Raw genomic sequence first — 17,608 nt, forward strand, 5'->3', positions numbered from 1 at the left:
ATATTCGTCGAACCCTTACCCACTGCTCGGAATTTGAGCAACACGAGTAGGGAGTTTGAAAGGATAACCCAAGTATTGGTGAACAATGGCTATAGTAACCTCGAGATGAACACCACTATCAGAAGACACTTGGCCCGGTGGTACAATCCTTTACCAAGAACGGAAACCACAACACCTCCATTAAAATATGACACAGTGAATAAAAGAGGAAATCATTCTTAAAGGAATTTGGGTTACAGCATCCATATGAAGGTGAAGAGGCGGGTCCCAAGAGCTCATCCTCTCTATCCTCAAGCATACAGAGGTAAGGTAATATATTTTAGTATTTTATTTTTATGATATTTATTTGGATATTAATTTAAGTTTTGCTTGTGAGAGTCGGAAATTACATGGTCCCATATAGCCCATTTACAAAGAGGATACGAACATGTCACAAGTGCCATGTGAAGTAGTAATTCGTTATCGCAAACTGATAATATATTTTAATACTTAAGAATTAGCGGGAGTGATGGCGACGTGTGGCAACAGTGCCACGGGTGAAGGATGGGAGCTCTGAGACGCGGCGTGTGTGTCAGTGTCGATTGTGCGGGTGTGCAGAGAGGAGGTCACCGCTCGCGCCTCCCTCCGCGTTCACTAAACTCTCCTTCGGCGTTCTCTCGGCCCTTTAAAAAGAGTATGACTCAATCGGTGGCTTGGCGACTGGCGTTGTAGCAAAGTTATAATATACAAAGTCGGGATTTTGTATTAATTAAACGTGTTTTTTGTGGGAAATTGAGGATAATTCTTCATAGCCGCATGGAGTGTCAGGTGCTTGGCGGTGCATGGTTGCCCTCTCAAACACCGTCTTCGTGGCGTGTCTGAGACACTGGTGCCGAGGACGACTTGAACTGGTGGCGACGTGAAGTAACACACGAGCCGCTGAGCCCTTGGTGAGAGATACATCTCAACACCAGCACGTGCTTGTCAACACATTCCACGGATGTTATCGTGTGAGCGAGCCAAGGCGAGGCTCTTGACTAGTTCAGCTGGTGCACAGTAACTCAGATGGTTGCTGCCGTATGTGTGGCAGGTGGTGGTGGTAGCCCAGACTATTGATTGCGGTGGAAGTCCAGTTGGTACGCCAGAGGCCCAAGTTCTGCCAGTAGAACAAACACCTTCAGTCATAACAAACATGTTGCATAACCTTGTTGCGTACAGCTTGGCACCAGTATAGTACTGTCGTGTAAGATCAGGAACCTTTAATAAGTCGCTAGTGACGTTTAGTAGAAGAGGAGCAGAAGTAGGTGTGTGTAGGTAGGGCGAGCATCACCTTAGCCACCATGTCACTGGCAGAGACCTGCCTGCCGGAGGGCGAGGCCCTCAAGAGCCACCAGCCGCCTCAGGACTCTGCTGACGGCGAGTCCATCATGCTGCTGGAGCCTAGACCCTTCAGGCCCTTTAAAACCTCCGAAGAGTACCTGTACGCCATGAAAGAGGATCTGGCCGAGTGGCTCAATAATCTCTACAGCATGGATATAAACGTCGACAGCTTCTTTGAACGACTCGACACTGGCGAAGTCCTCTGCGCGGTGAGTATATTATTCTTGCTAACATCTTTGACACCTTACGTCACCTAATATGGTTTGTTGTATTGAAATAATTGAAACTTAATTATTTCAGCGCTACAAAATCAGCCAGAGATATTAAACGTACTTTAAATTATGATATTTGATCATACTTTAGTTTGATAAATTTTCATTGCAGAACAAATATGAAAGTACTTGGGGAAAATGAGCAGAAAATTATATTGGGGTACATCAGTAGTCATATCTAGTGTCAGAGAAAATGGTTTAAACTCTTGGATTGTTGGTTTTATTGGGCTTCTCACTGACGTTAAGGAGTCGAAATGAGTTGAAAACGTTAAATAAGACTGCCGTCTTTCAATAGTATCTAAGAGTCAGTCTTTAGAGAACTAGTGTACGTCTTGAGAAAACTATAAAAAATACGTCATGAGGGAACTAAAATGCGTCTTCAGGTAAAGTACGCAGATACAAAAACAACACATACACTTCCGGTAGTGAAGGTGGACTGGCCACCCCCCCCCCCTCTAGCATGTTGTAGTCCCATGGGGTAAAAAACTGGATTTATTGTATTTGGTGTGTATGTAAATCTTCTCTTCCTGTTTTCCCGTAAAATATCTTGGGTACGAGTTCAGAAATACGGTTTTGTGATACTGATGGTTACTGTAAAAGTCGTTTTTTTTATTATAAGTCTATATCGTCTTAAGCAGCACTGAGCTTTAATGAAGTTAATCGACGAGATGGAGCGGCTCAACAGGGCAAATAAAACGTAGTCGATCGAATAACAAACTTCTGACTGAATATCATTATTAGTTTTATTAGTAGTAGCCTATGACGGCTAGTATTTTTATTTCATAAATTTGTATTACTGTTACTTTTGTAATACAAATTTTGTATTACTAAATTTGTATTTTATTTCATAAATTTATAAATTTGAGAATTTCTGGAAGTTACCCTTTTTTTTGAGGGGGGGGGGGGGGGTATTGCGCATCAGTAAGGTGGAGGACGTGGAGTTGGCCTATAAGCCTAGCTTAATCCTTGCACGTTAAAATTTGACTATATATTTGTTGGATTCATTCCTTTACATGAGAGGAACGTGAAGGTTGCACAATATGTTGAAACGTAAAAGTATGTCGAAGACTTTAAAAGCACCATCCAAGCTTAAAATAATTTCATGCTCTCTCTTGCGAACTCGAGGTTATTAACTCGGAACATTTCAACATCAGCGTTGTAAGGAAAAGTTATGGGCGTTTGAGAGTAACGAGGGTGCATGGATGGGGTGGCGATGGGGGACTGTTAAAGAGTAAAATATATACCCACACCTCTCACCCTGCAAGATCATCGCTAAATGTTACCTTAAGGCAGAGTTTCTTTCACCCTGATGCCCGTGTTACCTAGCAGTAAATAGGTACCTGGGCGTTAGTCAGCTGTCACGGGCTGCTTCCTGGGGGGGTGGAGGCCTGGTCGAGGACCGGGCCGCGGGGACACTAAAGCCCCGAAATCATCTCAAGATAACCTCAAGAAGGGCTTAGAGTAAAGGGTAGTGGTAGCTTTGCTCTAGATTTGCAATCGATGATCCCGGGTTCGCGTCCCGAGCAGGACAGAAGTGGTTGGGCACGATTCCTTCCATCTAATGCCTCTGCTTGCCTAGCAGTAAATGGGTACCCAGGCGTTGGGCAACTGTTTTTTATTGTTGCCACCGGAGACGGCTAATTTATTATGCACACCCCATACTCATCCTGTGAGCGGTAGCGCAAAAAAAGGATTGCAGAATGCACAAAAGGTCTTTATCAGACCTCAACGGAGATTATTACATTAACAATTACATCCATCCTGCACACCTTATAATTATTTTTTTAATTTATTTATTTGTATATATTATTCACATACTAGTTCTTACATTCTTTATAATGTCAGCTGGTTTACAGGTATTTTGACATTTCAATATATATGTAGTAACAATTATTATACTTTGATGGTAGGTCTTTCCGCTAATACATTACTACTTTGATACCAGGTTATTACAGGATCATAGAATAGCTGCTGTTTATTATTACTAGTCTTCACATTACACCGCTTGTTACTGAATCTCATATGTCATTTATCTACTGGAAGCGAAACATGTATACAGTTCAAGGATTTCTGACATTTTATCATCTGTGATAAGATGGGTTTGCCATCTCATGCAGCGTGAATTTAGATGCATCTCTGGGTCAATTTTTTCACATTCTAAAATGTAATGCCGTAGCATGAAATTGAAATTGAAATAAGTTTATTGAGGTAAAATACACACAAAGGGATGAGGTAGCTCAAGCTATTCTCACCCCGTTCAGTACATCGTGTTAATAAATACATATACACACATCACAAACAATAAACATATTACCAAACATTCTGAGAGATAAACATCTACATTTCCTCCGTAGCATGTGTGTCTTTGTCCATACACTTTACTTCATCTAGATCCCTATACAAGCCGAGCTGCCAGAAATACTTATAACCAAGTCGTATTCGAGCTGTGATAACATCTGTTGGTCTATTGATTTTGTTACTTGCCCCATACAAATGCTGTTGTAGGGTTGCATCCGGAGGGTCAGTAGTCTGACCTTGCGGTGACCCCTGATACAAGTCTAAAGTGTGTGTGTGTGTGTGTGTGTGTGTGTGTGTGTGTGTGTGTGTGTGTGTGTGTGTGTGTGTGTGTGTGTGTGTGTGTGTGGATGTATAATACACATCCACACACCACCTCAGGGTGGATTTTGAAGGACTCTTAGTCTTGGAGAAGAGAATAAATGACATTCGATGGAGCTATTTTGGACCCCAAGTTTGCGCTTGGATCTCGTCTTCTTGCTCCTCCACTGTCCTAATTGTTTAGGCTTTATCGTACAGTTACAAATTCATTAGTTATAAATATTACCAAAAAATGAATCTTAAAGGTGTAGATTTCGCCGAATTCCTCAGACGCATGGCAATAATTGGAGGATACAGTCGCCATTTCCTCTATGGATTACTACATTGAGGCGCTGAGAAAGAAAACCGACTGCTCTTGTGTAACTTGTTGACTCGATGAGACTGGAACCCACCCATATTCACAAGAAAGTACCTGTAAAATATATAATACATAAATATAAAAATATAATATTAATTTAGCCTAGCCCCCACGATGCGCGCCACATCCAATAAATAAGATTTCCTTACAATATTATGCAGGAGAGACTTGTGAACCTTCAGTGGCCAAGGGGTGGCGAGGTGAGCATGAAACTATAATAATTACAGCACCAGTGATTCCCATGGTGAACCTCCTAAACCTTCCCTGACATTTCACCTTAGACCAAACTGGAACTAGGAATTCGGGGAAATAACCTAACAGTGATATCAAGACCTCTCATGGGGGCAGCAGATTCGTGGTGTTGGAGGGAGGGCGGGTCGTGGTGTTGGAGGGAGGGCGGGTCGTGGTGTTGGAGGGAGGGCGGGTCGTGGTGTTGGAGGGAGGGCGGGTCGTGGTGTTGGAGGGAGGGAGGGTCGTAGTGTTGGAGGAAGGAGATATATCATAAACACCATGCCAGTGAAAGTGAGCGTGAAGTTTCCTCAATGGAGGCGTGGGTTCGGTATTACCACCAGAGGGTCATGTAATTATGTGGTTGTGCGGTCAAAGGCACGCATGCGGGCTCCCTCATCCCCACCCCCCCATCCTTATGGGCTACGGGATATTACAACCGTTTATATACATTAGGGGGATCTTTAAAAATATTTTCATATAGACCTTCTTTCACGAATCATCTTATTATTCCAACAATGAACTGTTATGAATCAACGCGCCAGTCATCACTTTCGAACTCAAAGAAATACAACCTACTGTCTTAATTAACTTGCACCTTCCACCAACTATAAAATCCTCGTCACTTAACACCAGTCACCACTTCTCGTCATCCTCCACCAATCACCTGGTTGATGGGATACCTGGTTGATGGGGTTCTGGGAGTTCTTCTACTCCCCAAGCCCGGCCCGAGGCCAGGCTCGACTTGTGAGAGTTTGGTCCACCAGGCTGTTGCTTGGAGCGGCCCGCAGGGCCACGTACCCACCACAGCCCGGCTGATCCGGAACTTCTCTTCTCTTGAAGATGTCAACGGTTGTTCCGGCAATATTTCTTATGCTCGCTGGGAGGACGTTGAACAACCGCGGACCCCTGATGTTTATACAGTGCTCTCTGATTGTGCCTATGACACCTCTGCTCTTCACAGGTTCAATCTTGCATTTTCTTCCATATCGTTCACTCCAGTACGTTGTTATTTTACTGTGTAGATTTGGGACCTGACCCTCCAGTATTTTCCAGGTGTATATTATTTGGTATCTCTCTCGTCTCCTTTCTAGAGAGTACATTTGGAGAGCTTTGAGACGATACCCGTCACCATCCTCCACCAATCACCACACCCGTCACCATCCTCCACCAATCACCACACCCGTCACCATCCTCCACCAATCACCACACCCGTCACCACCCCCAACCCTCATCAACCTTCATCATCCACCACCATACGCTAGGCTACCCTCATAAATTTACAGCCTCCCATAAATCACCAGTCCATTACCACCAGCTTACTCTACCAGCGCCCGCACTTCCACCTCCCCCACAACACCACGCTCCTCTACATTACAGGTGTCCAACTCAAAACTGTAAACTCCCAAATACATGGAATACAAAGCCATCCGGGTGAAGAAAGCGTTTTGTCGCACAGCTCACCTGTGTTCGCTTTCAAGAGTTATTATACTCCCGCAGCTCCGCCGGTGGCCAGGCCTTGGTTTTTGTGATTATCAACTTGATCCGTAAGACTGTTACTGTCAGCGACCGCAAACTTTCCAGGAACAAGTATGTTATGTTTTATGTTGTTATGTTTTTATGAACTCTGAAAGCGCCGACGAAGGATCAGTTTGCACTAGGCTGCTCCGCACGGCCCCCGGCAAAAGTATCATGGCATGATACAACACGTTTAGAGGTCGTGCAGGAATGGAAAGTAATAGTTCCGTTGGCAGTCGCTTCCTAAACCTGTCTTTGAGTTATAGCTCAAGTTTATAATATATCGGACTTGAAAGTGGGTCATGTAGCATTAAGTGCTGGAAAGAACACGTTGCACTCTTCCAAGCATTTTTGCGATATAAGACCGTGCAATGGTTTGTTTCTCTTTGCGGGTCAAGAGATAGCGAGCGTGCGAGGTAATGGCCGCATAATTTTCTATGGTATGTTCCCATAATTATGCCGTGGTAGCGGGTGCAGGTTATTGTGTGAAGTTGGACGTGTGTTATGGACACACAATATTCGTGGCCGCATGTTGTGTGCGCGCTGCAACACCGATTTTTCTAGTGTTGTATTTTCTCTCTATTGTATGAACTAGTCTATACAATACTAGGTTTCTCGTGTGGGAGCTTCATTTCCAGTTTGAATTAACAAAGAAAATGTTTTTAATGGGATAGTGATCTGGGTATTAAGATCATGTTTTTCCCGAGAATTAACTCAGAAATGTGGGAAAGCAAAAAATAAATGATTTTAACCAAAAAGAATTCATTTGGCAACGTCAATTAATTCAGTCTTTATCAGTTACATTATATAATTTTAAATACTTTTACTTTTACAGATGTTTACGTGACCTTTGATTTTATGAGCTTATTAAGTTATGTTTAAAGTAGCGATTGACATATGCCAATTAATGTCATTCAAATGCTGGTAATGCAAGGCTGGGCATATATGTGTGTTTCTGTACGTGCTCAAGAGGCCACAGTAATAATAGTGGTGTCGCTGGGTTTGTCAATAGCGAGGGAACTTATTTAATAACGTGGGAAGAGGTTGACTTTTTGATACTTCAGCAGTTCATGGCTGAATGTGGTTGCATTCCAAATGAATCCGGTCATATAGCCAGTTATTATTAGGTAGTCCCTATAGATAGATACTTTAGGGCTCAGCCCTCCTTTTGTTTTCGACACTGTTCCTGGCCGTTGTAATAACGCTTCGATGCAACGCTTAGTCTATGTAGTCTCTCTTTATATATATATATATATATATATATATATATATATATATATATATATATATATATATATATATATATATATATATATAATATAGAAAACGAATCTCACTATTAAAATTCTCAGTTCTCTCTTGGTCTCGTTGACTGTAGCACCAAGACAGAACTGCCAGGTCACACCACCTACCGCCCCAGAGAACCAAAAAGAATAAAATATCGCATTGCCGCGTCTCGACACGGTAGCCTCCACTCATCACACCCCAGTGGAATGTGTTTGGCTGTGTTTGTCCACTTTACCTCTTCCTCTGATGATGCTAGGTTGTACCTTAATGGAATATATCAAGCCCATTAAAAGTGTCAAATGAAATTTGGAGAACAACAACTTGGGAAATAGAACCACTGCTTCCGGTCATATTTAACAGCGTGCGCGCGCGCACATTATATACACAATCCTGCTTTTTATATATATTATTTCTGGTGGGAATTGTTTCCCAGCGCACTCAAAATAGACTCGGTGTTCAGCTGCAGGTATGTTATTGTCAACCCTCCCCCCCCTTCTCTCTCTCTCTCAGAGAGAGAGATTATATATATATATTATATATTATATAATATATATATTATATATATATATATTATATATATATATATACATATATATATATATATATATATATATATATATATATATATATATATATATATATATTATATATATATACATATATATGCAATTGACGATCACAAAACACTGATCATTTTATGCGGAAAATCCACAGAGAAATATGAAATGAGGTGAACGTTTCGGCTTTGTTAAAGCCTAAGGCTTTAACAAAGCCGAAACGTTCACCTCATTTCATATTTCTCTGTGGATTTTCCGCATACACATATATATATATATATATATATATATATATATATATATATATGTGTGTATATCACGAAAATAAACACATGATTAAAAATGTGACAATGTCAGACCACGGAGGAAAAATGAAACAGGAATTTCCTTAAGTACTTTCGTATATTAATTCACTCCTTCTGAAGATGTATTAATATACGAAAGTACTTAAGGAAATTCCTGTTTCATTTTTCCTCCGTGGTCTGACAGTCATATATATAATATATATATATATAATATATAATATATATATGTATATATATATTTATTATAATATAATATAAATATATATATAAATAATTCCTCATTCCAGTTATCCGGAAAAAGCCTGCAGGTACCTGACGTATCCAGAAAACCTCCGGAATTCCCAACCAGTCGTATATTATGTGGTGTAGTAGAGTGGGAAGCCGACCCTTGGGGGCCGTGGAGCAGACGGCTCTTCCACCAAGAGCCGTCTTGACCCCTCACAAAAACGCGAATTATAGTAATAAGGTAATTATCTTTGTCATACTGACAAGTGTGAGAGTCCACCTGTTGTCCGCTACACCTGGGCATGAGATAATTATAAGAATATAATTTTTCGTTAGTGACCTGTATTTTTGAAGCAGTGTGCTGATCTAAATGTGCTTGCAGGAGCAAGCGTTAGCTTTTGTATCGTGGCTTACAGGTCGATGGTTACAGGTCGATGGTTACAGGTCGATGGTTACAGGTGAATGGTGCTGGGTGTTGTCTGTCTAGGTGTCTCCCGACCTCCCTCTCTTGCTACATCTGCATTTGAAGCTATTTTTTTGGGGGGGGGGGATAAATTTTCTTTTTTCCTTCTATTAATTTGCTCACGAAGCTACCTACATAAGGACAAAAATAACAGGAACAGCAGTAGGCCTGTTGGCGCATGTGATGTAGCTCTTATATATATCCACTCAAACTCATTTTAACCTTCGCTTGAAACAGTCCAGAGATCCCACGTTTATTATCTTACCTGGTAATCTGTTCCATAAATCTATAACCCTTTTTTCCAAACTCATATTTACCCTGGTCTTTCTTGAATCTAAACTTATCCAGTTGATATCCATTAATCACAAGTTTTATTTTGTGTTAATATTTAATATCTTATTTATATCGGATTGATTGATTGATGAAGATTAAGCCACCCAAGAGGTGGCACGGACATGAATAGCCCGTAAGTGGTAACATTTTTGTTCAGTAAATGTATACAGTGTACTGAGGTCGCATTTAATCGTCAGGTTGCTATCGTGAGGGGAGGATACTGCTTGACAGTATTGATGAGGGTCTCCAGCTGCTGGACACCTTTTTAGACCAGAAGAATGGCAGTGTTGATGGCTTCAGTTATTTATGTCATCTTTGTTAGAACTTGTTATTCATTTATGCACTTCAATCATGTCACCCCTCACTCTTCGTATTTCTAAAGAATATAAATTATCACTTCTTAAAGATTTCTAATTCCTGGTTTTTAACTTGGTCTTCCTTCTAAATTTGTGTTGATTCTATAGTACGGAGACCAAAAAGTAACTGCATGTTCTGAATGTGGCCTAACAGGAGTAAGATAAAGCTGAAGAATATTTGACGTCTTATTTTAACGCTAGAAATAAACCACAATGTATTTTGGTTTACAAATAAAACTGTAATTTTAACGTGTGAGAGACACTGTCACCTTACTCTACCCTGTCTTACACTGAAGACGGCTATTTATCGACCATATCAGATCCTCCGAGAATCATGTATATATATATATCGTTATTTATGACCTCTATAGTGTGGTAGCCTACGGATCATCCTCTTCATCTACTCCCTATAATTTAATCTATTCAGAACTAGGCTCGAACCTGAATTAAGTCCTTCTACTTATATTTTTAGCCTTAGGCTCTGTTTTTATAAATGGAGATTTCACTGTGGCTAGGCCTACTCCAGAATGGGCCTCACCTTATCGTGTATGTTTTTTTTTTTTTACACGGGTAGATACAGGAACAGACGACTTTTGACTCCTGTTAGTATTTTGAGAGCTTTCCCTTACCATAGCTCATGGTAAGCCTTACCCACTAGTTTTCCCTGGAACACGACCCGCCAATCAGTTAACAACCAGGTATCTAATTACTGCTGGGGAGAACAGATGCGAATATTTAAGGATTGGCGTCAAGGCAATTCTGCCTGGTCAGGACTGGAATCCCTGACAAAACCCCTGGCTAGGCGCGGGGCCAGAGTTATCACAGCGCCACCAGAGCCTGGTGGAGGCTACCTGCCCTAAGTTTCTAAATGCTATTCTTATGTTTGTCAGTTATGCTGATAGTGTTATCCTATTACTGAGTGAGTCTCCGGTTAGGTCGACTCGCAGGTTCTCTGGCTGTTTTAATGGAGTTTTCGCCTTATCTATCTGTAGTGTGTGAGGGGTATTTATTATATATATGCCTGCAGAATTGAGCTGTTAGCTCTTTGACGCCACATTTCTAGCCGTCGGATGTCTAATGTATTGACCCCCAACAAATTTTTGTCATATATACAGCACGTATATATGTGCTGCATATATACATGTATATTTATTCCTTGTGGCGAATGGCTTATACATAGATTTTATTTCCTACTAGGCTAAACCTAACTTTTTATTATTTTTTTCTCCAATGGTCCTTTTTTTCACGTGCTGGTTATGTGATGTGATCGGCAGAGCTGCCAGTAGCTGGAGCTATCTCGGTGGCATCTGAGGAACCCTAAAGTGCAAACACCGCCTGCGACTGTTTCTACACGTTGTGCTGCTAAACACACACACACACACACACACACACACACACACACACACACACACACACACACACACACACACACACACACACACACACACACACACACATATATACATACACACAATGAGCTTGAGAGGAATGAGCTACGAAGGAAGGCTAAAGGAGTTGAACCTCACATCCCTGGAAAACAGAAGAATAAGGGGAGGCATGATAACCACCTACAAAATTCTCCGGGGAATTGACAGGGTGGACAAAGACAAACTGTTCAGCACGGGAGGGACACGAACAATGGGGCACAGGTGGAAACTTAGTACCCAGATGAGCCACAGAGACGTTAGAAAGATTTTTTTCAGTGTCAGATTAGTTAATAAATGGAATGCACTAGGAAGTGATGTGGTGGAGGCTGACTCCATACACAGTTTCAAATGTAGATATGATAGAGCCCGGTAGGCTCAGGAATCTGTACACCAGTTGATTGACAGTTGAGAGGCGGGACCAAAGAGCCAGAGCTCAACCCCCGCAAGCACAACTAGGTGAGTACACACACAGGGTTAGGTATAGGCTTAGCTGAATTCCCCTACCATCTTGTGATTCAGGAGTGGGAGGCACGTAGCGAGGTTGACAAGCGCATATCAACGGTGACAGTAACAGGAGCACTGCAACAGTGACAGGGGCGTATCAGCAGTGACAGGCTCGTGGGAGCTGTAGAGGCCACGTAGCAACAATGACACGTGTAGCAACAATATTGTAGTCTCTTGAAGCTCAAGCGACCGAAGAGATGCTTCGAACTGATAGGAGGAACGTCAATTAGTGAGTTAGTCAAGTCAGTCGTTTAGACAGTCGGTGAGTCGTTCTGTTAGTCGTTTGTTTAGACAGTCGGTGAGTCGTTCTGTTAGTCGATTGTTTAGACAGTCGGTGAGTCGTTCAGTTAGTCGATTGTTTAGACAGTCCGTGAGTCGTTCAGTTAGTCGATTGTTTAGACAGTCGGTGAGTCGTTCAGTTAGTCGATTGTTTAGACAGTCGGTGAGTCGTTCAGTTAGTCGATTGTTTAGACAGTCGGCGAGTCGCTCAGTTAGTCGATTGTTTAGACAGTCGGTGAGTCGCTCAGTTAGTCGATTGTTTAGACAGTCGGCGAGTCGCTCAGTTAGTCGATTGTTTAGACAGTCGGTGAGTCGCTCAGTTAGTCGATTGTTTAGACAGTCGGTGAGTCGCTCAGTTAGTCGATTGTTTTGACAGGCATAAGTTGTTCAATTGATACGTTTCACATTTAGCGTGGGAAAGTCAGTGCTCGTTGTTATTGAAGTCATTTAATGCTGTAGGTGGGACTTACCGTCATTACTGACGGCACGGCTGATCAGGTATTCAACCGGTTTGATTGATCTATGACCCCACGCGGAGTGCTGGAGTGCATGGGAGGAGTTAGTGGAAGAACTGCAACCAGTGTCAGGGTGTATTCCTGGCCTGGTGGTAGCTAGAGCTGGTTTACAAGGGGGGGGTCTGGAAAATGAAAGTGAGCTGATTTGGCTGAAGTCAGACAGCTAACAATTGTTGGGCGCTTCGATAAGAGACGATATAATACAGTGGAGATGAATTACTGACGCAAGGGACTGTTCTCTCGTTATCAGATAAATCTACGTATTTTTGATCATTGAATATGCTAATCAAATTTGCAGTTAGCCTATGTTACACATATTTTATTAACTTTTACCTCAGCGCTTAACATGTGTGGGAGATGAACCTTCCTTAAGTGGTGTTGATACCTCGGCCAAAGGATTGTTGGAGTTTCTTTTCATACGTCTGTACTTCCGCCCGTTGGCTAGGCTACCTGGAGCCTCGGAGTTCGTCGTTGTCACCGAAGTTCTTCAGTGAAAATCCACTCGACTCCAGAAAAAAATAACAAGGTGTTCGTCTGTGTGTGGTACAAGTGCAGTGACAGAAGTCTATTGTATAAGTGAAGTGGTAGAAAGGAAGCGGATATGAGCGGTGGGAGGGACAGAGCCCTGGAGTTGTCCTCGTGGCACCTATATAACTGCAGATGTACCTAGGAAAATAAAAGAAAATTATCTTGAGCCATTGATCATCCCTCTCCCTTCGTAAAGAGAAACAGTCCTTGGGGGAAGGGAGGAAGAGGCACTTGAGTGGACTGGTTGAGGTAGTGACCAGTGAGACATTATTACCTGTGGCGTCTGCGACTGACGTGCACGACAAGCCCACACTCCAGCTGCTCCAGTGATAAGGATGAGGAGCGTGGAGAAGGTAGGCAAGGAGTGCCCTCGCATACCCAGCTGAGACACTTGCCTCGGCACGCACCACAGTAGCATCTTTGTTGGCTGGCGAGGCAGCTGCGCTGGGGAGGCAGCTCGAGCACAGGTGCCTCGTATTTTTTTTTTTACATAGAATCGATGCCTCTAGAGAAGCTCGGCCAACTCCAGTAATAATGTAAGGTTCTGGAGAGAGAAAGGAAGAGGAAGAGATGAGTAAGAACAGGTCAGCAATAATAATGTGGAAGAGGAGGAGGTACGAGGACGGAGTGATTGGGACGAGGGCATGAGGGTGTAGGGATAGGATAAGTGGGCGGGAAACTGATAGGATCGGGAGAAGCCAGACACTTAATTAATAGTAAACGGTACCGCACGGCGATGGGGCTGCTGTCAGGGTGATGGACGTGGGTATATGGGTGGGTGTTAGGGTCCGAGGAGTGGGTGTGAGGGTGTAAGGCGGGTGTGGGTGTGGTTTAGCCCTGCCGTCCAGCGAACGGCTGGTGTATTGATCGTGTCGAGTGGACCTACCGGGGATAAAATAAAAATATACTTTAATGCCTCTTGAAACAATGGCCGATTAAGATGACGTAATATGATGTACAAAGTTTCTAGTGTTTGAGGCCATTGACCTCCCAGCAGAACCACGCCGGTTTAGTTATCTTGGGTTGAATGTTTGATGCCTCTGAAGGACTGTGGCAGTGATGCAACAGCAGCTGTCTACTCCCATACAAATTCCACTAGACAAAGAGACAGAGTGCCACCATGCATCAGGTGCAAATGTGTCATGTCGCCCCTTTGTATGCACATGATAACCATAACAACACTGTGCAGACTGAGAGTCACAATAACGTGGCTGAAGATATCATGACCACACCACACATCAGTAGATGAAACGACGTTTCAGACCATTAACCATTATCAATTTATCATTATCCGTTATGGACCATTATCAAATCGTCCATTAGTCCTAACGCACGACTTGATAATGGTCCAGGACGGACCGAAACGTCGTCGTTTCTTCATCTTCCGATGTGTGGTTTGGTCATGATAATAACACTATAATGCTTAACACTGACGCCACTGCCATTCAAGCCAGGCAAATGCCAGAGCCTTCAGGCACTGTAAACATGATCATTACAGTCCTCTTACTCAAAACCTTCAGCTACGAGACCAGTGGAAATTAATACAAATTAGCGAAAGAGGGAACACGTAGGAAACTGTTGATATCAACGTTACAGCCAACATTTTCCAACTACAAAGAACAAGTTTTGGAACGGCGATTCTTGCTGGAACAAACTCACTCTTGAACAAATCCACAAAGGCCGTGATGAAGATTCGAACTTACGCCCGGGATGATCCCACACACGCCATAGTCAACTGTGCCACGACATGGTAAAAGAATGGCAACCTGGAGTGCTGCTGGATTTGTTCATTTGATATATCACGCTATTGTGATTTCTGTGTGTATTGAAGGGCGTAGAGGTAGAACATCTGGTTGACAGAGCCCGGGTGTTTGGGAGGATTGTGTGACACCCCTGTTTGTGCTTCGGAGAAGCTGCGGGATCCTCGTGAGGGCAGTAGCACTCCCGGTTGCAATTCTTTTTACCATCTCGTGGCACAGTTGACCAAGACACGTCTGGGATCATCCTGGACGTAAGTTCGAACCCTCATCACGGCCCTTGTGGATTTGTTCATTTGATATATCACGCTATTGTGATTTGTGTGTGTAACCAAACCTTCTATAACACACACCCTTTAGCTGCCTGGTCCATGGATGTTACAGAGTGCAGACCTCCAACACACACAACACCACCAGGGCTGAAGAACAAATAGCATACTGTGAATATGCTCCGCATATGTGTGTCTGGGAAATTGGTATCCTCTCCTCTCTCTTCCTCCTTCCTCCTCTCCCTCCTCCATCAATAAGTATCCTCGCTGAAAAGATCTAATTCGCCTGATTATTGGTCCCATTTACTCTATCTTGTTTTCTTTCTCCCTCCCTCCCTCCTGTTTTATCTTATTCTGACACTGACCAAGAGAGTAAGCCCACACGTCATGAAGGGCGCCGCACCTCACTTAGTCATGCCAGCCCTCTGAGGATCCTCACCTATCGCCTCATTCACTCATATATCAAGAAACCGCGTATGTTTCTTATCTGGTTATCAGTAAACCATTTATTTCGTTGCCTGGTTTTCTGGCGTGTATCTATGCACATGTATGATTACATATATTTGTTTAATACAAAAGTGTCGAAAACTAATATGTGTTCGTTGGGTCAGTGGTTGTTTTTGACCTGGGGTACGTTGGAGTGGGGTCACGGTGACTGCCTAAGGTCATATCTAATGGGCGTCGTTCTAAAGTTTCGTGGCCTCGTTTTACGCTATGTGACACTCCTGGCGCTTGGTAGCTTGCAGTTGTTTGTATGTCCTGCTGCTGCTGCTAGGCTACCCAGGTTGTAGCAGCTCTGGCGACCAAGGCAGCTCGTTAGTATTAATTACTTTTTTAAATGATTAATAATGTTGTCATCACAGTCATCATCAGTGCTCAGTCGTCATCGCCGCCTTTGATGTGGTTAGTATTGTATTTGCACTTTAATTATAATATAGTCACGTAGTTTTATAATAACTACGAGCAAAATAATGTATGAATCTAATCTACGATCCACAGATGAAACAATAAGACAGCCATGTTAAAAAAATGAAGAATTCCAGTGCCCGAATAAGGAGCGAAGAGACTAATTAACAACTAAATGTGAGGCAATTATACACTAGAAACCTGAAGCGGCACAGGCCAGCTTCGGAGGAAGGTTGTTGTTGTTGTTTAAGATTCATTACCCGGAACAAAAAGTCCCAAGTAGCACGGGCTATGGTGAGCCCGTAGTGGACTCCCGGAGGAAGGGTTCGTTAGCAGGCGAGGGTTCCTGGCGTCGGGTTTTGGCTGCCTCTCAACCCCAGGCAGAGGTTGAATGTGTGGTTACACACTCTCTTGAGAGGTTATCTTGAGATGATTTCGGGGCTTTTTAGTGTCCCCGCGGCCCGGTCCTCAACCAGGCCTCCACCCCCCAGGAAGCAGCCCGTGACAGCTGACTAACACCCAGGTACCTATTTACTGCTAGGTAACAGGGGCATAGGGTGAAGGAACTCTGCCCATTGTTTCTCGCTGGCGCCCGGGATCAAACCCGGGACCACAGGATCACAAGTCTAGCGTGCTGTCCGCTCGGCCGACCGGCTCCCCTAGCTGTGGGTTGTTTCTGGTTGAACTTCAGCTCCTGGTTCCTGTTATAAAGACCATGGCTACGGTACACTGAAGAAATTTCTTCTGATTTTCCTGGGGTATTTGGTTTTCATTTGCAAGGAATCTGTGCTTCATGGTAGTATAAAATATATATTTTTATTTATCTATCTAATATTTAACATTTTTCGTTTCCACCCCCCCCACTTCATTTTGCGCTAGGCTTACATAATAGGGTAAGTAAAATAGGCCTTTTGAAATTGCCATAATTTTTCTTTGTATTGAAAAATATGCTTGTTAGTTTAATCTTAGTAAAAATATATTAAATAATGCACAATAACTACGATATACATTTAGGGTACCTTCCTATGTGTGTGTGTGTATTCACATATTTGTGCCTGCAGCATGGAACTTTAGCTCCTGAACCTGTGAATTCACCTAGTTGTGTTTGCGAGGGTGTGTGGGTGTGTGTGTATGTGTGTGCGTGCGTGTTTAACCAAAATTTGTTTAAACTTAGTTTAACCAAAACTGCACTCGCGGCACTGTGAGTGCCGTGAGTGTCAACTCACGGCACTCTTGTCGTGTCTGCAGCACGACAGTGTCAACTGTCTGCAGCCCGAGTGCCAGCTCTCCGAAGCCTAGCTTCGCTCACTTTGCTCCTCCATCCTTTATCTGGAAATGAGTTTTCTAATTCTGTATTATTATTTTCATGTTGCAGAAGGTAAATTTAATGCTGTGTTTGATACATTTCTGAGTTTGTGAGCTTTGACCTGTTGTGAAACATTAAACCGTATCATTAAATAGCCTAGATTAGATAAGCAATCGTGTCATCAGTGTAATGTGTTATATTTGTTGATGGCACAAAACTGTTTCTACAGGTCTTCAAGAA

The 17,608-nt window shown here is 42.9% G+C and overlaps 1 protein-coding gene across 1 annotated transcript in view; it reads left to right on the forward strand.

Moving 5' to 3' along the window:
• The first annotated feature begins 573 nt into the window (after nt 1–573).
• The window catches only part of LOC123763663 (GAS2-like protein pickled eggs), a 43,600-nt gene continuing 26,565 nt past the window's right edge, over nt 574–17,608 (forward strand). Inside the window, exon 1 of the mRNA XM_069304340.1 lies at nt 574–1,568. Within this exon, the coding sequence (XP_069160441.1) occupies nt 1,320–1,568 (249 nt within the window). The 5' untranslated portion in view covers nt 574–1,319. The remainder of the gene's footprint in view (nt 1,569–17,608) is intronic.

The sequence above is a fragment of the Procambarus clarkii genome, chromosome 52 (genome assembly GCF_040958095.1).
Source record: "Procambarus clarkii isolate CNS0578487 chromosome 52, FALCON_Pclarkii_2.0, whole genome shotgun sequence".
Taxonomy (NCBI): Eukaryota; Metazoa; Arthropoda; class Malacostraca; order Decapoda; family Cambaridae; genus Procambarus; species Procambarus clarkii.